Consider the following 21,808-nt stretch of genomic DNA (forward strand, 5'->3'; position numbering starts at 1 on the left):
TTGGTGCGGCGAAAAAACAAAATAACGACTTACATAGTGATGGCCGATTTCAAAACACTGCTTCAGGAAGCTTCGGAGCATAATGAATCAGCGTGTCGAATCATGATTCGGAACACGTGTCAAAATGCCAACTGCTGAAATCACGTGACTTTGGCGCTCTGAACCGCTGATTCGACACGCTGATTCATTTATGATCCGATGCTTTATAATATTAATATTGAACCACTGTACTCACATGAACTGATTTAAATATGTCTTTAGTACCTTTATGGATCTTGAGAGAGGAAATGTCATTGCTGGCTATGAAGGCCTCACTGAGCCATCGGAATTTAACAAAAATATCTTAATTTGTGTTCCGAAGATTAACAAAGGTCTTACGGGTGTTGAGTAATAAATGACAGAATTTTCATTTTTGGGTGAACTAACCTTTTAACAGAAGTTGAAGTTGTATTTAAATACGTCTTCAATTCTTGTTTGAAAAAGTTAAAGTGGGGTTTACTTTTCAATATATTTACATTTTTGGATATAAAACTTTCCAATAAACAAAAGAAGGTTTATACAAAAACTTGCATTAAGTAGATTCTTGTCTCCTGGTCAGAAATGTAATGCAAAAAAATTTGGACACCATTCTAAAAAAAACAAAAAAAAAAACACTATATTTGTTTTAGATAGTGAGACTAAGTAAGGTTGAACTTTAAACAAAATTTTGTAAAGTAATTTGCATGTAGATCAATGTACTGTTGTTAATTATCAAATAGCTTCATGACTCCAAAAATGAAAAAAACATCATGTACCCCAAAAATGTATATGCATTTAACTGAAAATGTTAATATTTGTGGTTAATTTTAAATACATTAAAAGTAGGTCATTACAGGTCTGGGTGCACCTTATCAAACTAAGGATCAGTTGTTTGTTCATAATGTAAATCCACTGAAAACTATCAGAAACACGTCAGTGTAACAGTGTATCTGTCTGTCTGAATAAAGGCCATCTCTATTTCTGCACTCAATCTCAATCTGGCATCCCCGGCCTGACCCTGTGGCCCAGTTCAGAGAACCTACAGTTTCCTGAATTTGATTGGACCGGTAGCTCAGTACATGCTCCAGCAGCCAATGGGGTGAAGGGGGCGTGGCCGCGGGCGTGACAGCCGACAGTACGGCAATCGTCGGAGCGCTACTGCCATTCACAGCGGTTCTGAAGCACATCATTTTAACAGACTGAAGCATCTGCAACCATGTCTGAGGTCAGTATGAACAAACTCGACGCTTTTGTTTGACACGAGGGCATCTGAGCCTTGCAATGGGCTGTATTTATAACTATTATTCGGTAAAGAGAGCGACATGGTGCTGTTTGAACGGGCCCACGTGAATTATTAAGCATTTCATATGTTATAAAGATGAATAGGGTTTACCTCGGTCAAGAGGGGTGAGTGAATGTAGTAAATGAGAGGGCATATACTGTACGCGTGTAGCGCCATGTCCGCGCGGGCGTGGCGTGATCGAACTGCGCTAGAGTTCCGCTGTGTGTTTATCGCTGTTTTTTACGCGTCGGACGCCTTTTGAACCGCTGCATCGCGATTTTACGACACATTATAGAGATGGTTACTCCCACAATCATGTAGTATCGAATGACTTTCACAAAAGGAGATGTTTGTGATAGCCTAAGTCACCATTCATTTTCAAAGGATGGGAAATTTAGGCAATGAAAAGTGAAAGGTGACATTATTACCATTATTATCATCGCATTCAGTTTTTTTTTTTTTTTTTTTTGTCCAAAGGCCTTAATAATAATAATAATAATAAAAACAAAGATAGGACATCCAAAGTATGTAATTTAGTACAGCTAGATCTCTTTTATTGAATAAAAAAGGTTTTAATTATATTTTGCTACATATAAAGGTATTTTAAAGATTTTGAAGTGACAAAAAGTCATTCGGCTTAACCAGTCAGAGGCCAATACAGCCATTTAATTTGTGATTAAAATATTTAAAATGTAATAAATGTATATTTTTTATCCTGGCATGATTTTATAAAATCATATATCAACATAGCGCAAAATGGTGTTAAAATTCTGTGTAGAAGTCGTTGCTTTTTTACGAGAAAAATGTCCGGAAAAATTAATTTCATTGATGTCATTTGGAATAACCGATATAAAGGGACCAATATCATCAATATCATGTGACAGGATGTGACATCATTCAGACACCTGCAAAGGACCACATGGTAGTGAAGTAAAGTAATTAACTCTCTCTTAACTGTTTTGAAATATTCATGTTTTCACTTGATCATACGCATGTCCCGAATCATCAGGTCATTCGGTACAACCGCTATAAAACATGGAAAATGTTGTAATATTTTAAAAATTTGTACTAAATATAAAATGTTTGATTGTCCTTTTGCTAGATATCCACCTGTTAGCATTGTTTGAAAATATCGACATTCATCTTTTTTTTTTTTTTTTGTTAAACCGAATTACTTTTTTTGGTGACAAATTTTCTCCATCTTGTAAAAAATGACCAAAAGCAGTGTTAAAGTTTATAAAAACCACATAATCTCATTGTTAACGCTTAATAAAACTTCAACATTAATTATATCTCCATTATGTTTTTTTACACTTTTAGAAACCTTATTATTCGTCAATGACCCAATTTAACTTTGAAAAACATGGAAACTGTTGCAACCTTTTGGGAAGTTTTCGAATCAACTAAAATGTACTTTAAATTACCTGATCTTAGAGTTTTTAAAATGGCGTCTTGCAGATCGTTGGAAGAAGAGTTATTTTGTGCTTTTGTTTTGGCCGTTACATATGAAAATTAACATGTAAAATACATTAACGATTCTTCTCCAAAAATACTTGTCAGTTAAAGATGTGTGAAAGGGTCTTTATCAAGCTTGTTCTAATGCACACTGAAATCTGATAAAGTGTTTCTATAGTAACACTGAGGTTTAGCTGCTGGTTAGCGTGGTTTACTGCAGCAGGAAGATGGGCCAACAGCAGTTGGTCGATGATGAGGAGCCTTGATGTGCGTATCACGTAATCAGAGCAAAGAATCACAGGCATAGTAAAGTATGTGTAAGAGGGATGGAGTTTGACCCCGTGATTAGAGATCTGCTAAAGCCTTTTTTATTGTGTGCTTGTTCTTGTGCCATGATTACGTAATCACTTCATGTCTCCCACCAGCACTGTGAAGCAAGACTGAGAATGCAAAATGGCCATGACCAAAATCTTTTCAGCCCTCTTTTGTAAGAAATAACAATGAGAGCTGAATGCATATGGATGTAGAGGGGGTTTTTGGAAAGCTTATCTGCTTTCTGTATGCAGTGCAGAGTCCAAAATTAATGCAGCTTGGGGGAAATTTCACTGAAAGTGACTAATATTCAGACTTGCAGTTACATAAATATCACAAACAAATCTACACCGTAGATTCTACTGCGCCACAGCAAAATAAGTCATGATATTATTCCAGAGTTGTGAATTTGGTGAGATGAAAGACTCATTACTGGCTGTTTATATCCACCTACAGTGTTATGCAAAAGTATATGAACCACTTGCACTTTTTTTATTTAGTACTGTCCTGAGTAAGATATTTTACATAAAAGATGTTTACATATAATTCACAAGACAAAAAAATAGCTGAGTTTATAAACATAACCCCATTCAAAACTTTTTTTTTTGTTTTGTGATGATTGTTCATGAGTCTTTTGTTTGTCCTGAGCAGTTAAACTGAGCTCTGTTCTTCAGAAAAATCCTCCAGCTCCTGCAAATTCATCAGTTTTCAAGGATTTTTTGCATATTTGAACCCTTTCCAGCAGTGGCCTTTATGATTTTGAGATCCATCTTTTCACACTGAGGACAACTGAGGGACTCAAACACAACTATTAAAAAAGGTTCAAACATTCACTGAAGCTCCAGAAGGAAACACGATGCATTAAGAGTCGGGGTGTGAAAACTTGAATTTGAAGATCAAGGTAAATTGTACTTAATTTTTCTTCCGGGAAACATGCAAGTATCTTCTGTTTCTTCCGAAGGGCAGTACTAAATGAAAAACAATGATATTCAAGCGAAATAAGAACCTCCTTATCCTGTTCAAAAGTTTTCACCCCTCGGCTCTTAATGCATCGTGTTTCCTTCTGGAGCATCAGTGAATGTTTGAACCTTTTTTAATAGTTTAAGAGTTTGAGTCCCTCAGTTGTCCTCAGTGTGATAAAATGGATCTGGAAATCATTCAGTCACTGCTGGAAAGGGTTCAAATATGCAAAAAATCCTTGAAAACTGATGAATCTGCAGAAGCTGGAGGATTTTTCTAAAGAACAGAGCTCAGTTTAACTGCTCAGGACAAACAAGAGACTCATGAACAACCATCACAAAACATAAAAACAGTCGTAGATCATCCAGGTAACCACATACTTCTTGTGGTTACCTGGATGAAACCACATACTTTTGAACTGGGTCATTTTAATAAATTCAGCTATTTTTTGTCTTGTGGATTATATGTATCTTTTATGTAAAATATCTTACTCAGGACAGTACTAAATAAAAAATAACATGCAAACTTTCGCATAACACTATTATTTTTATGCACATTTTGGAATATCGCAAAAAAAAAAAAAAAAACTCTGGATGGAAATGCTAAGATGCACATAAATTCTAAAAATGTGCATAAAAAACTTGTCTTTTTTTATCGATAAAAAGACGTACATAAACTCCAATGGAAAAACATTTACTGAATAAATCCCTTGATGCACTATAAAATAATAATGTGACTTTGCCTCAACTGAGGATGTGATTGGGATAACTGGACTAAGCAGTGGACCAATCACATCACAGCATCTCAGATGTTGGTTTGGTGGTTCTGAAGCGCCTGAGCCAAAGTCTGTCATCAGCAGGGGCCGTGCACATGGGGGTGGCTAGAGCCACTGCCCCTCTGCCCCTCTGCCCTCATCGGCTGAGGTACCCCTCTCACCCCCTCCTCTCCCTTTGAAAAATTCCCATAAAAGCGTTGCGAAGGGAGGCTAAAGGCCATTCATCATTGCAAACATTGATTCAGAACTCCAGAACACCAGCAGCCCTTACGAAGATTAACCATGGGGTTACTATGAATAAAACAAACAAACAAACAAACAAACTAAAAACATGGTTATTGCACACAAATTAACCATAACTCTGCTACAAAGTTTAACTATGACATTTGTGTGGTTATAATACGCCAGACAGTCACACTTTAACTCCTGTAAAGAATATTTCCCATTACAGTCTATTCTTAGTTGATACTAGTAATCTATAACAAAACATTTATAATATTATATATTATGATATACATGTTCTAAACGAGTTCCAGATCATTATACAAATGACATATCAGCGGGATTTCAGTAAAATACAGGTTTTAGTTTTTCAAAGAAAGTGTTTGTTTTATTACTCCTATCTTTCTTCTCAGACAGGTCTTCTTAGGTAAAATCGACCCAGCTTGTATGGAGAGGATCTTGAGACACTCCAGCGGCTTTAAATGCCTGTTTGCTGTTCAACACTGGCTTTATGCTGCCCTCTTAATACAATTAATTTGACACACACTTTCCTTTAATAAGCCTTTATCAGGCTGAGTTCCTCTGTGCTCTGAATCACTCACAAATCCTTTAACAGTTCAATAATCTCTATTTAGTGTTTGCAGAATATAAGTTTTCAAGGCATTTCATGATTTTCATCTTCAGAAAGATCTTTCTTCCTCTCCATATTGCACAAGAACTGTGACTTGCTTAATAATGTGGAACAACTTATTTAAGTAGGTTTTCCATTTACCCAAGAAGACCTGGCAAACTATTGATACAGTTGTCTAAAAAGATATGAAAAATAGTTTTTATTTTACTGAAATCCTACTGATATGTCATTTGGATAATAATTTGGGACATATGCTAAAGACAGACAATAAATTATGTGAATGGAAGAATAATTACAACAACTTAAAATCAATTATACATAAATTGAATTAGCACTAATCTTAATTAAAATATGATTGTAAAAGTTTTGTTATTCATTCTATATATTCCCCTTAAAATGTCTGTGCGTGGCCCTGGTCAACAGAACGATTTGGTTTAATTCCCTCCAGAAGCGTCTCACATGATTATGTTCCCAAACACCAGCATCCGAACACAAACGAAACAGATTTACACAGTAAAATACCGTTTTCCATTGAAACTGTAATATACCATAAAACAATGCATTCTGGGTAATATTTGTCATTTTAAGAAAAGAGGCCTATAGGCTACTTTCTCAAACGACAAATATTACCCAGAATGCATTGTAATATACTGTAAAAACAATGCATTCTGGGTAATATTTGTTTTTGAGGACATATCCTACAGGTTACTTTCTTGAAAATGACAAATAATATTACCCAGAATGCATTGTTATATTACGGTATATTACTGTATCAATGAAAAACTGTCTTTTACTGTGTAAAATGTAGTTTTTTACAGTTATTTTTTAGAGTGAGTGTTTGTGTTTCCTCTCTGAGAAGAAAGTCATTTAAGATGGAAGAAAACGGAGCCACAGATTCTTCCCTGATTGCAGCAACTTCCATTTTTATTATTTTGCAACAATTTCTCAGGAAGTGATGATTTTGTTCACTTGAACACATGGGAAGGAAAAGCTGGTTTATTCGCAAAAGTTTTATGCGATATTCCAATTTTGCAAGTTAACTCACTCACTGAACTGCAAGTTATCATAACTTTCAATGATGTCCCAAAATTCAATATTTCTGACCGATTGCCCATATATGACAACATGTAGTCGTGGAGCGTTCAGTCTGGTCACGTTGTGGGTTTTTCCACAGGCTGAGTTTCAGAAAGCAGCAGAGGAGGTCAAACAGCTGAAAGCGAAACCAACGGACGCTGAGATGCTGGAGATTTACAGTCTGTACAAACAGGCCACCGTAGGAGATGTTAACACAGGTGAGCTCTTCCTCAAACCCATAATTCTGGCCTAAGCTTATGCATAAAACTAAATTGCAGTTCTTTAAAAAAGTGTGTGTGTTTCTTTCCAGCTCGACCGGGCATGTTAGACTTCACTGGCAAGGCCAAATGGGATGCCTGGGAGGCAAAGAAAGGTCAGTCTCTCCTCCCTGCCACCAGAGGGCAGCAAGAAATCATTTTAAGTTTGTGTTTACATATAAAACTGTAAATGATCTGCAAAAGCAGCTCACCTTGTGTGTGTGTCCATCTTAATTTCAGGTTTGAGTAAGGATGATGCTATGAAAGCATACATCGCCAAGGTCGAGGAGCTGAAAGGGAAATACGGCATCTAACAGACGGACCCATCGCATCCAGCCTGCCTTTACCAGCACTGTTCATATAAAGCGCCTTAAGCTCTCCAGTGTGTCCCTCACGAGGGTGTTACGGTTACGCTGTAGCACGCAGGCTCCGATCTGTGAGAGAGAATAGGCTCATTCCTCGCAGGCCAAGAGAAACCGTCCACCAGCAACCATGTAGTGAAAAGCACACATGAATGCAAATGTATGCAAAGCCATAAAATCTCTTTTTCAAAAACCCTGTATGTATTTTGATAAGGAAAATCATGTTAGAATTTAAGCAAGACCCCTGTGAAAGATTTTCTAATTAAAAATGACCCGATCAATTGTATTACTGTATGCGTGTTGCATTTATTTCATAGTTAAATAGTTGTTTCAAGACGTAATAGTGCATGCTGCATTTTATAGACTACACTTGTTTTCCGGAGACGTACCTGACTGTGAAGTGATAAGATCATCATTCCCATTATATAAGACCTACATCAATCAATCTAGCCAATACTTGATATGTCCTATCAGTCATTTGAGGGCTTATGAGCTAGTCAAAGGTCACGTCACCTGACTAGACACAAACACAGAGCTTTAAAATATTCCTCTCCAGTGGGTTCATGTGGTGGATGATGTAAAAACAAAAAGAAAAGAGTTTCATTGAACTCAAAATTAGCTTTATTCTCCAAGTGTGCGCGAACACGGGAAAATTAGTGTTGGTTTCAACTATGTGGCCCTTTCAGCGTTTTCTATCCTAACTAATGTCTTCACCTCAGTCTCAGTCTGGAAAAGGGATCAAAGTCTTTTTGCTAGAGAACATAAACTGCATTATGTTTTGGGTCACAGTCAGTCACTCAAAGGGACTTTGGCCTCTCAATAATGGTAATCGAAAGTTTAATCTGTGAAGAGAAACGATTTTTAGCAATACAGTATTCTGAGATGAATGCCTTTAGTGCTTGATGCAAACAACAAAGACTAGTTATTCGACTATAGTGCCTATTACATTTTTATTAGTAAAAATGAGGCGTTTTACTTTAGTGGAAAAGATATTAGTGATAAACCTGCTAAAAAACAAACAAACAGAAAGCCTAGCCTGGCTGGCTTGTCTTAGCTGGTCTCTTAAGTTTGTCAAAAACTGGTTTTCAATTGGTTGATCTGCTTTCCACACACTAAAGTTTGGGTTTCAGTCATACAAAATGAAAATGAAATAATATGAGTGTTATTGTTAAAACGTTTTCAATAATGTTTTGTTGCCTTCATATAGCTAAAATGAAGAAAACATAAGTGAACGGGTGAAGTTGAAGAAACTCTCAGACTCTACAGATGCTGCCTCTCGCATAATGTCTGATTTCTGGTTACCGAATAGCGTCCGTGACCGGAAAACTAACGCGAGCGCCCGTGATCTGCGTGTCAAGGACGAGACGGGTGGGTGTGAAGACTCAACTACTTCAGTTAATGTTACACTGAAATCATACTGTACTTTCGACTGGAGTTGACTTGGCTTCTTCGTCTCGCTTCTCCTGGTCTGTGGCTGTAACGCACTGTGAAATCAATATGACGGCCATAAAAATCAGGGTAATGCCTTTTAAATGTTTATTTTACGCTTAGAATGTTTTTTTTTTTTACATTTGCTTTGGATGAAAGAGGAAGATAAACCTTAATATTTAGCGCAAGCTCGTAAGGTAAGAAGGTATTTCAAAACACAACAAGATTGTTTATGGTCGTGAGCTGGGAAACATTATTTTTATTAACCTATTTGCAAAACAAATTGCATATAACTCCTTTTTTAATATACTAAATTACATATTTAGGAGGTAAACAGATTTAACAGCTTTCAGTCTGAAAGTATTAAAGCTGTCACACTTTCAAAAAGTACATCTTTGTACCATATTTACCCTCTAAAGGGTGCATATTAGTAGCCTAAATAGTACATATTACCTTTTGAAATGCCTACCACCCCAGCAGCTTTTGTCAGGTTCGTGCAGATTTTGGAGGGCAGGTGTTCAAGTGAAAAAAAAGTGCACCCTCTTATAATTATTTATAAAAAGTAAAGTTACATATCGTTCATTATCTTTTAATTAACTACACTATTTAAAGGATTAGTTCACTTTTAAATAAAATTTTCCTGATAATTTACTCACCCCCATGTCATCCAAGATGTTCATGTCTTTCTTCCTTCAGTCGAAAAGAAATTAAGGTTTTTGATGAAAACATTCCAGGATTATTCTCCTTATAGTGGAGTTCAATGGCCTCCAAAAGGTTTAAGGTCAAAATTACAGTTTCAGTGCAGCTTCAAAGGGCTTTAAACGATACCAGACGAGGAATAAGAGTCTTATCTAGAGAAACAATCGGTCATTTTTTGAAAAAATACAACTGTATATGCTTTATAAACACAAATTATCATCTTGCACGTGCTTCCACTTTCCGCATTCTTCAAAAATATAAGTAAATAAACAAATACCAGTAAATTGACTAGCTTAAACATTAATAAATCACGTTGTGTTATTCATTTAAATACTCTCCTCCCATAAATTTTGCATCTGAAAGGGAAACTCCTACAAATGCATATGCAATAAGTTCAGCTGCAAAAATAACCATGCCCACGCCTCTTCAGCGCTAATTTTTCACTGCGTGTCTTTAGTAAATCCTGACCGTAGTTTTTTAACACCTAAAGAGGGTTTGCGCTGGCGCAAGCTGCTAGTAAATCTGGCCCTAAGTGTCCACTGACTTTATGAATGAGTCATTGAATCATTGACTCACTCGATTTGTTCAAAAATAGTGAATCACTGAAGAACAAAAAAACGCTGAGTGTTGCTGGGAGATGCAATGTTTCTGCTGGGTTTGGAACTATTTATGTGGGCAAAACAGAAAAATTGACAATGTTATGTCTAAAAATTGTCAATTCATACAATCGACTTATTGTTTATTGAACTGTTGTATAAAATTAAAGGGATAGTTCACCCAAAAATGTTGTCATCATCAGATGTGGATGCTGTTATGAGGGATGTCGGAGAGTGGGAGGGGCTTGTGCGGTCTGGCAGAGTTATTAAGAATAAGTTGTCGGGCACACGCTTAATTGAGATTTGATGCCACAGGCCAAATTTAAAAAAAAAACTTCTTGCAAAAAGAGCACTTATCTAGTCAGAGGCCAAAGGGCAGGTGTTTGAGCACCACTTGGGGTCTATCTGTGCACGTGCTTGCCTTTTGTACTTTTTTTTTTCTGAGAGTGAAGGGTGAACCTTAGCAGGATGTCATGTTGATACAGATGTGGACCAGATTTGTTCTGATAACTCTGTTTCTCTCTAGGTCGGGGCTGTTCCACACGGGAAGTCCACTCCTCTTTTTCTAGACGTATTTTGCCGCAGTCTCATTATCCTGTGTACATCTCTGTCGGTCGTCCTCTCGTCTGTTGCGGTGTGTGACGGTCACTGGCTGCTGACCGGCAGACACATGTTCGGGCTGTGGTATTTCTGCTCAGTGGAGCAGCAGCAGAGCTCTGAGTTGGGGTCACAGAGCTTCAAAGCCTCCTCTAACTGCACCAGAAATCTGGAGGAGGCAGGGGTGGACGGTCTGGGTGTGGGCCTGGCGGCGTGTCGCTCTGTGATCACTCTGGCTGTGGTCAGTGCCATATTCGGACTGGAGTTGCTTGTGATGTCGCAGGCGAGCGAAGGGAGGGACTCCAGTCAGCGCTGGACTCTCGGGGCGCGGCTGGTCCTGCTGGCGGGGCTAATGGCTGCAGGAGGGGTGGCAACGTTTGTACTCCTCTTAGGGACATTTGCAACACTGCTTGGGTTCACACTCACCTTCTGGTGCCAGTTCACGGCCACCTTCCTGTTCTTCCTCAATGGAATGGCAGCACGGCACATCCAGCATATTGAACCTCTGCTGCCCTTTAGAGGACAACCTGACAAACTGTAGAAATAAACAAGCTGCTGATGGTTCATCTTGAGCACCTCTGCTCTGTATCTGCATTCTTTTGAATCCAAAACTGAGTGATTTTGATGGTTTGTCAATAATTAGGCGCACTTTTTTAAATGGACCATAAAAATAGGGCCCAATGTAGCATGTTAATAAGGAATTTTCCGTATTAATATTTTACAGGTGTTTTTCGTGTATTTTTAATGACGCATTGCATTCTGTTGAGTTTTAGGGTTAAAGGGAAACTTAACGGAAAACGTCCTGGAAGAAAATTACCTTTGCTGTTTTTGTACAGTTTTTTTTTTTTTTTTTGGTCACACTTTAGATTAGGGTTCAATTCTCAATATTAACTAACTACTAACTATGACTTTTGCCTCAAACTCCTAATTGGGTCAATGACGTAACGGGTCATTTTGTTGTCCAAAGGCCTTAATAACAAAAAAACAAAAAACAAAAACAAACATATGACATCCAAAGTATGTAAGGTAGCACAACTAGATCTCTTTTATTGAATCCAAAAGGTTTTAATTATATTTTGCAAAATATAAAGGTTTTAGATTAAAGATTTTGAAGTGACAAAAGTCATTCGGTTTAACCGTCCAAAGGCCAATACAACCATTTCATTTGTGATTAAAATATCTTATAATGTAATAAATGTATATATTTTTTATTCTGGCATGATTTTATAACATAATTTATCAACATAGTGTAAAATGGTGTTAAAATTATGTGTTGAAGTCGTTGATTTGTTATGAGAAAGAATGTCCGGAAAATTAATTTCATTGATGTCATTCGGAGTAACCAATATAAAGGGATCATTATGGATCAAGTCATGCAGCCAATATCATGTGACAGGATGTGACATCATTCAGACACCTGCAAAGGACCACATGGTCATGAAGCAAAGTAACTAACTCTCTTTTAACTATTTGAAAAATTCATGTTTTCACTTGATCATATGCATGTCCCGAAACATCAGGTCACGGAAAATGTAGAAATATTTTAAAAACTTTTAATAAATATAAAATGTTTGATTGTCCTTTTGGTAGATATCAGCCTATTAGCATTGTTTGAAAATATCGTCATTCGGTATAACTAAAAGTGTCATTCGGTAAAACCAATTTTGGTTAAACCGAATGAATTTTTTTGGTGACAAATTTTGTCCATCTTGTAAAAAATGACAAAAGCAGTGATAATTGATTATAAAAAACACAATCTCATTGTTAACACTTAATAAAACTTTAAAATGAATTATATCTCCATTATGTTTATTATACTTTTAAAAACCTTATTTGTCAATGATCTAATTCGTGCTTATTAATAGTTAGCAAGGTAGTTGTTAAGTTTAGTTATTGGGAGGATTAAGGGATGTAGAATATGATCATGCAGAATAAGACATTAATATCTGCTTTATAAGTACTAATAAACAGCCAATATCCTAGTAATATGCAGCTAATAAGCAACTAGTTCACAGTGAGAATTAGACCCTGAACTAAAATGTTACATTTTTTCCTCCCACAGGCCTGAATGTTTTTACTAGTCTGTTTGGTAGTTTTATTTATTTAATCTTAAATAGTTCTTTCACAGCAGATTGTTTCAGTATATCATTATTTTTTGTCATTGATTATTTTTCCATTTACTGTAATTAATATTATTAATAATGACCAGCAGTTGATAGCTGCTCCAATTTTCATCTGTGAATAAATGATGACTCTTTACAGATAGTCTTTATAGTATATTTAATGAAATATTTTTTTACAGTATTTTTAATTCTTTCTTATTTACAGTAAACATCTCATTCATGAGGAGATCTCTCTGCATTTCATTTAATGAAAAGAACGTTCTTGTCATTACATTTGTATGTATTTCATAACTCTCAGAACAACACATATTAGGCGTTCAAGGCATCATTATCTCAATATTTACACAGCCAAACTATGGGATGAAGAAAAAAAAAAACATTTAAGGATTTTTTAAATGTTTCTTTACGTTCACTTAAAGTTAATACAGTTTTTTTGCACACAAAATAGTCATATATTCATAAAATATGAAGCTTTTCCCATGCAGCCTCGTGTCATAAAGCTGCTCTGTCTCCTTTTAGACTCCAGTAAACAGTCACTGTTGTGATTAACATCATTGCATCTCATTCCCTGGGTGCTTCTCATTTCTTCAACTGTGAGGAAATGAGGAAACAAACTACGAAATGAGAAGCACCCCGTCACCTCGTGACTCGTGGATGTGTTGTTGTGGAGCCGGTCAGATACAAGTGACTATTAAAGTGTGACATCACAATGTGGAAAGAGGCGAACGCTCTTTTGCAGTGAGGAATTTTTACCGTCTAAAACATACTATATTTTTATATAGTAAGTCAAGCTCTTATACACTGATCAGGCATAACATTATGACCACCTTCCTAATATTGCGTTGGTCCCCTTTTTGGTCCTTGTCAAAGTCGCTCAAATCCTTATGCTTGCCCATTTTTCCTGCTTCTAACATCAACTTTGAGGACAAAATGTTCACTTGCTGCCTAATATATCCACCCACTAACAGGTGCCGTGATGAAGAGATCATCAGTGTTATTCACTTCACCTGTCAGTGTCATAATGTCATGCCTGATCTGTGTATGTCAATAGTTCAAAGAAAATGTGATTCCTCATGTCATGACCCCTTTAAATAGTATCACATATTGTGCTGTCTTTACCTAATATTGTTGTTTTTCTCATATACTGTATAATAATTTACTAGCACAGGCATTTGTTTCATAACAACTACAACACCATAAAGAACAGGCATATACAGGATAAATACAGTCATTTCCATAAATTGTCAGACAGTTTTAGCTTTTCTATCAGTGAGTGTCAGTCACCTGACAGTTTTAAATGGACTGTGCATTTCTGATTGGTTCAGCCATTGCCACTCTTAGAAGAAAAGGTTCTATATGGAACCTTAAAGGTTCCGTCAGGAGCTTCATAATATAGAACACTTTTAATGGGTTCCCATCATGGGATCATTTTATGAAATTAGTTTGAATTAATTAATTTGGTTTAAATTCATCTATCATAAAAATATTATATATTAATATTTTTTCCACAGTCCTGATCAAAAATGATATCAAAAATGCATTCATTTTCAGGATTTTAACCCATTTAAATGCCTATTTGTTTACATAATGCCACTGTTGTTTTTATAAAAAGGGGGGGGGGTAATAACCGTGAACCGTTATTACAGTTTTAGCAACAGCATTAATATTTATGCAATATTATCTTCTGTACATTGTCAGATTAAAAAAAAAAAACTAACACACACACACACACTCACTCACTCAATTGGCTCTATAATACAGCAGAAGCAGAAAACATGAAAAAGTGAGTATTTGCTCCATAGGCCAAACCTGAAAAATGGCGCCATCCGGTGGAAATGAAAGCCTGTTTACAAAGACCGCATGATTTTATTCTTTTTGCCATTTTAATGGATTTAATGGGGATATTTCTGTCCTTTAAGGTCCTCAGAGTAACTTTTTTGTGTACCTAGTGTAAAAGAGACTTATGAAAGGAAAAGAGGGTAAAATATTAAAGTTCCAATAAAAATACACACGTTTGGCTAAATTTACACTGTTTGCATGAACGTAGCCAACATAATTAAATAAAAAACCATCTAAGGCCACATAAGGGTTACTAAAATTGATTAAAATGAATCAAGTAGCTTGTAAACATACTTTATCTCTAGAAAAAATTGAAATAACCCATTAAACATGAAAGTATTATGTAATCATTTAGGACATTTCTCCTTAGATCCTTTTTGGCATAAAGGGTTCTTTAAAATTGAGCCAGGAACCCTAGAGTTCTGGACCTTTTTTCTGAGAGTGGGGCTGTGGCATGAGTTTTGTGCCTGTGCTGTAGGTCGGCGTTAGATGGCTGTGGTCAGGTGACCTGTGTGCTGGGACGTGTCAGCAGTGAGACCTGTGTCAGCGGCAGGCCACTGTTACTCAGGGAACCGTGATGCACCCTGGGATCACCGTGGAAACGCTGCTTCATGCGCCACCGTCTCCACCGCCTTTGGACTTCATATTGTACCTGCCAAAAGTTAAAGGTCGATAGTTGTCAAGACTCACCAGTGAAACATAAAACAGAACCGTCTTGTTTCCTATACTTAGAGCGGGATCTGATAATGACAAATGTGTCTAAAATGTGTGATTTATTCAACTCAGTCCATCCCTGGAAAACATAATCGTAGATAATTTGATTCAAACTTCAATTTTTTTAATTCACTCACCTCTCCATTCAAAAAGCAGTACAGCAGTGCCACAATAAAGCCCTGTAATAGCAAACACAACATGACGCACAACCAAAAGACAACGGTGGATAATTTCATAAAGCCAGAGAGAGATTAATGACAACAACCTCCAATAAATGTCCTGTTCAGGGTTTGGGATTCATTATTTATTTATTTTTCCCGTTCCTGAAGCATATAAAAAGTTGTAAATATAGTATAACCTACTTTGCTTGCGTACATACAGTAGGCTATACTATACATACAACTTTTTAAAATTCTGACTTTATAACTCGCAATTCTGACTTTATATCTCGCAATTCTGACTTTATAACTGATAATTCTGACTTTATCTCGCAATTCTGACTTTATATCTCGCAATTCTGACTTTTTATCTCGCAATTCTGACTTTATAACTCGCAATTCTGACTTTTTATCTCGCAATTCTGACTATATCTCGCAATTCTGACTTTATAACTCGCAATTCTGACTTTATATCTCGCAATTCTGACTTTTTATCTCGCAATTCTGACTTTATAACTCGCAATTCTGACTTTTTATCTCGCAATTCTGACTATATCTTGCAATTCTGACTTTATAACTCGCAATTCTGACTTTATATCTGACAATTCAGACTTTATATCTCGCAATTCTGACTTTATATCTCGCAATTCTGACTTTATATCTCGCAATTCAGACTTTATATCTCACAATTCTGACTTTATATCTCGCAATTCTGACTTTATAACTCGCAATTCTGACTTTTTATCTCGCAATTCTGACTATATCTCGCAATTCTGACTTTATATCTCGCAATTCAGACTTTATATCTCGCAATTCTGACTTTATATCTCGCAATTCTGACTTTATATCTGACAATTCTGACTTCATATCTTGCAATTCTGACTTTATATCTCGCAATTCTGACTTTACAATTCCCAATTCTGACTTTATAACTCGCAATTCTGACTTTATAATTCACAATACTGACTTTATATCTGACAATTCTGACTTTATATATCGCAATTCTGACTTTAAATCACACAATTCTGACTTTATAATTCACAATACTGACTTTATATCTGACAATTCTGACTTTATATCTCGCAATTCTGACTTTATATCTCGCAATTCTGACTTTATATCTGACAATTCTGACTTTATATCTCGCAATTCTAACTTTATAACTCGCAATTCTGACTTTATATCTCGCAATTCTGACTTTATATCTCACAATTCTGACTTTATATCTCGCAATTCTGACTTTATATCTCGCAATTCTGACTTTATATCTGACAATTCTGACTTTATATCTCGCAATTCAGACTTTATATCTCGCAATTCTGACTTTATATCTCGCAATTCAGACTTTATATCTCACAATTCTGACTTTATATTTCGCAATTCTGACTTTATAACTCGCAATTCTGACTTTTTATCTCGCAATTCTGACTATATCTCGCAATTCTGACTTTATAACTCGCAATTCTGACTTTATATCTCGCAATGCAGACTTTATATCTCGCAATTCTGACTTTATATCTCGCAATTCTGACTTTATATCTGACAATTCTGACTTCATATCTCGCAATTCAGACTTTATATCTTGCAATTCTGACTTTAAATCTCGCAATTCTGACTTTATAATTCCCAATTCTGACTTTATATATCGCAATTCTGACTTTATATATCGCAATTCTGACTTTATAACACACAATTCTGACTTTAAATCACACAATTCTGACTTTATAATTCACAATACTGACTTTATATCTGACAATTCTGACTTTATATCTCGCAATTCTGACTTTATATCTCGCAATTCTGACTTTATATCTGACAATTCTGACTTTATATCTCGCAATTCTGACTTCATAACTCGCAATTCTGACTTTATATCTCGCAATTCTGACTTTATATCTCACAATTCTGACTTTATATCTCGCAATTCTGACTTTATATCTCGCAATTCAGACTTTATATCTCGCAATTCTGACTTTATATCTCGCAATTCAGACTTTATATCTCACAATTCTGACTTTATATCTCGCAATTCTGATTTTATAACTCGCAATTCTGACTTTTTATCTCGCAATTCTGACTTTATAACTGGCAATTCTGACTTTATATCTCGCAATGCAGACTTTATATCTCGCAATTCTGACTTTATATCTCGCAATTCTGACTTTATATCTGACAATTCTGACTTCATATCTCGCAATTCAGACTTTATATCTTGCAATTCTGACTTTAAATCTCGCAATTCTGACTTTATAATTCCCAATTCTGACTTTATAACTCGCAATTCTGACTTTATAATTCACAATTCTGACTTTATAATTCACAATTCTGACTTTATATCTGACAATTCTGACTTTATCTATCGCAATTCTGACTTTATAACACACAATTCTGACTTTAAATCACACAATTCTGACTTTATATCTCGCAATTCTGACTTTATAATTCACAATTCTGACTTTATATCTGACAATTCTGACTTTATATATCGCAATTCTGACTTTATATATCGCAATTCTGACTTTATAACACACAATTCTGACTTTAAATCACACAATTCTGACTTTTTATCTCGCAATTCTGACTATATCTCACAATTCTGACTTTATATCTCACAATTCTGAGTTTATATCTCGCAATTCAGACTTTATATCTCGCAATTCTGACTTTATATCTCGCAATTCTGACTTTATAATTCACAATTCTGACTTTATATCTGACAATTCTGACTTTATATATCGCAATTCTGACTTTATATATCGCAATTCTGACTTTATAACACACAATTCTGACTTTAAATCACACAATTCTGACTTTTTATCTCGCAATTCTGACTATATCTCACAATTCTGACTTTATATCTCACAATTCTGACTTTATATCTCGCAATTCAGACTTTATATCTCGCAATTCTGACTTTATATCTCACAATTCTGACTTTATATCTCGCAATTCAGACTTTATATCTCGCAATTCTGACTTTTTATCTCGCAATTCTGACTATATCTCGCAATTCTGACTTTATAACTCGCAATTCTGACTTTATATCTCGCAATGCAGACTTTATATCGCGCAATTCTGACTTTATATCTCGCAATTCTGACTTTATATCTGACAATTCTGACTTCATATCTCGCAATTCTGACTTTATATCTTGCAATTCTGACTTTAAATCTCGCAATTCTGACTTTATAATTCCCAATTCTGACTTTATAACTCGCAATTCTGACTTTATAATTCACAATTCTGACTTTATAATTCACAATTCTGACTTTATATCTGACAATTCTGACTTTATCTATCGCAATTCTGACTTTATAACACACAATTCTGACTTTAAATCACACAATTCTGACTTTATATCTCGCAATTCTGACTTTATAATTCACAATTCTGACTTTATATCTGACAATTCTGACTATATATCGCAATTCTGACTTTATATATCGCAATTCTGACTAAATCACACAATTCTGACTTTTTATCTCGCAATTCTGACTATATCTCACAATTCTGACTTTATATCTCACAATTCTGACTTTATATCTCGCAATTCAGACTTTATATCTCGCAATTCTGACTTTATATCTCACAATTCTGACTTTATATCTCGCAATTCAGACTTTATATCTCGCAATTCTGACTTTTTATCTCGCAATTCTGACTATATCTCGCAATTCTGACTTTATAACTCGCAATTCTGACTTTATATCTCGCAATGCAGACTTTATATCTCGCAATTCTGACTTTATATCTCGCAATTCTGACTTTATATCTGACAATTCTGACTTCATATCTCGCAATTCAGACTTTATATCTTGCAATTCTGACTTTAAATCTCGCAATTCTGACTTTATAATTCCCAATTCTGACTTTATAACTCGCAATTCTGACTTTATATCTGACAATTCTGACTTTATCTATCGCAATTCTGACTTTATAACACACAATTCTGACTTTAAATCACACAATTCTGACTTTATATCTCGCAATTCTGACTTTATAATTCACAATTCTGACTTTATATCTGACAATTCTGACTTTATATATCGCAATTCTGACTTTATATATCGCAATTCTGACTTTATAACACACAATTCTGACTTTTTATCTCGCAATTCTGACTATATCTCACAATTCTGACTTTATATCTCACAATTCTGACTTTATATCTCGCAATTCCGACTTTATATCTCGCAATTCTGACTTTATATCTCACAATTCTGACTTTATATCTCGCAATTCAGACTTTATATCTCGCAATTCTGACTTTATATCTCGCAATTCTGACTTTATATCTGACAATTCTGACTTCATATCTCGCAATTCAGACTTTATATCTCGCAATTCTGACTTTATAATTCCCAATTCTGACTTTATATCTGACAATTCTGACTTTACATATCGCAATTCTGACTTTATATATCGCAATTCTGACTTTAAATCACACAATTCTGACTTTATATCTCGCAATTCTGACTTTATATCTCGCAATTCTGACTTTATATCTCGCAATTCTGACTTTATGTCTCGCAATTCTGACTTTATAACTCGCAATTCTGACTTTATAACTCGCAATTCTGACTTTATAACTCGCAATTCTGACTTTATAATTCACAATTCTGACTTTATATCTGACAATTCTGACTTTACATATCGCAATTCTGACTTTATATATCGCAATTCTGAATTTATAACACACAATTCTGACTTTAAATCACACAATTCTGACTTTATATCTCGCAATTCTGACTTTATATCTCGCAATTCTGACTTTATATCTGACAATTCTGACTTTATATCTCGCAATTCTGACTTTATATCTCGCAATTCTGACTTTATGTCTCGCAATTCTGACTTTATAACTCGCTATTCTGACTTTATAACTCGCAATTCTGACTTTATATCTCGCAATTCTGACTTTATATCTCGCAATTTTGACTTTATATCTCGCAATTCTGACTTTATATCTCGCAATTTTGACTTTATATCTCGCAATTTTGACTTTATATCTCGCAATTCTGACTTTCTATCTCGCAATTCTGACTTTATATCTCGCAATTCTGACTTTATATCTCGCAATTCTGACTTTACATCTCGCAATTTTGACTTTATATCTCGCAATTCTGACTTTATATCTCGCAATTCTGACTTTATATCTCGCAATTTTGACTTTATATCTCGCAATTCTGACTTTCTATCTCGCAATTCTGACTTTATATCTCACTATTCTGACTTTATATCTCACTATTCTGACTTTATATCTCACAATTCTGACTTTAAATCACACAATTCTGACTTTATATCTCGCAATTCTGACTTTTTATCTCGCAATTCTGACTTTATATCTGACAATTCTGACTTTATAACTCGCAATTCTGACTTTATGTCTCATAATTCTGACTTTATAACTCGCAATTCTGACTTTATATCTCACAATTCTGACTTTATATCACAATTCAAACTTTATAATTCGCAATTCTGACTTTATAACTCACAATTCTGACTTTATATCTCGCAATTCTGAATTAATAACTTGCAATTCTGAATTAATAACTTGCAATTCTGACTTTATGTCTCATAATTTTGACTTTATAATTCACAATTCTGACTTTATAATTCACAATTCAGACTTTATATCTCGCAATTCTGACTTTATATCTGACAATTCTGACTTTATATCTCGCAATTCTGACTTTATATCTGACAATTCTGACTTTATATCTCGCAATTCTGACTTTATATCTGACAATTCTGACTTTTTATCTCGCAATTCTGACTTTGTCTCGCTATTCTGACTTTATAACTCACAATTCTGACTTTTTATCTCGCAATTCTGACTTTATGTCTCGCAATTCTGACTTTATATCTAAAAATTCTGACTTTATATCTCGCAATTCGGACTTTATATCTCGCAATTCAGACTTTATATCTCGCAATTCTGACTTTATATCTTGCAATTCTGAATTAATAACTTGCAATTCTGACTTTATATCTGACAATTCTGACTTTATATCTCGCAATTCTGACTTTATATCTCGCAATTCTGACTTTATATCTCGCAATTCTGACTTTATATCTGACAATTCTGACTTTATATCTCGCAATTCTGACTTTATATCTGACAATTCTGACTTTATATCTCGCAATTATGACTTTATATCTCGCAATTTTGACTTTATAACTCGCTATTCTGACTTTATAACTCACAATTCTGACTTTTTATCTCGCAATTCTGACTTTATATCTCGCAATTCTGACTTTATATCTGACAATTCTGACTTTATATCTCGCAATTCTGACTTTATA

General features: G+C 35.0%; 3 protein-coding genes across 4 annotated transcripts in view; 2 read left to right on the top strand and 1 right to left on the bottom strand.

The window, feature by feature from the left end:
- The first annotated feature begins 1,087 nt into the window (after positions 1–1,087).
- Positions 1,088–7,634, top strand: dbi (diazepam binding inhibitor (GABA receptor modulator, acyl-CoA binding protein)). The gene is made up of 4 exons (XM_048192693.1): positions 1,088–1,243; positions 6,830–6,947; positions 7,040–7,102; positions 7,227–7,634. Exons 1-4 carry the CDS (start codon positions 1,235–1,237, stop codon positions 7,298–7,300), a joined length of 264 nt encoding a protein of 87 aa, XP_048048650.1. The 5' UTR covers positions 1,088–1,234; the 3' UTR covers positions 7,301–7,634.
- Positions 7,635–8,293: 659 nt separating this feature from the next.
- tmem37 (transmembrane protein 37) lies at positions 8,294–11,232 on the top strand. The gene is made up of 2 exons (XM_048192692.1): positions 8,294–8,866; positions 10,598–11,232. The coding sequence occupies exons 1-2, from the start codon at positions 8,846–8,848 to the stop codon at positions 11,207–11,209; spliced, it is 633 nt and encodes a 210-aa protein (XP_048048649.1). The 5' UTR covers positions 8,294–8,845; the 3' UTR covers positions 11,210–11,232.
- A 1,531-nt stretch (positions 11,233–12,763) lies between these two features.
- LOC125269740 (secretin receptor) overlaps positions 12,764–21,808 on the bottom strand; it is a 40,246-nt gene continuing 31,201 nt past the window's right edge. For both annotated transcript variants that reach the window (XM_048192694.1, XM_048192695.1), the window contains exons 12-13: positions 15,482–15,523; positions 12,764–15,282 (exon numbers count right to left, since the gene is read on the bottom strand). In XM_048192694.1, coding sequence (XP_048048651.1) covers positions 15,130–15,282; positions 15,482–15,523 — 195 coding nt within the window. In that variant the 3' untranslated portion in view covers positions 12,764–15,129. The remainder of the gene's footprint in view (positions 15,283–15,481; positions 15,524–21,808) is intronic.

This window comes from Megalobrama amblycephala, linkage group LG6 (assembly GCF_018812025.1).
Source record: "Megalobrama amblycephala isolate DHTTF-2021 linkage group LG6, ASM1881202v1, whole genome shotgun sequence".
Taxonomy (NCBI): domain Eukaryota; kingdom Metazoa; phylum Chordata; class Actinopteri; order Cypriniformes; family Xenocyprididae; genus Megalobrama; species Megalobrama amblycephala.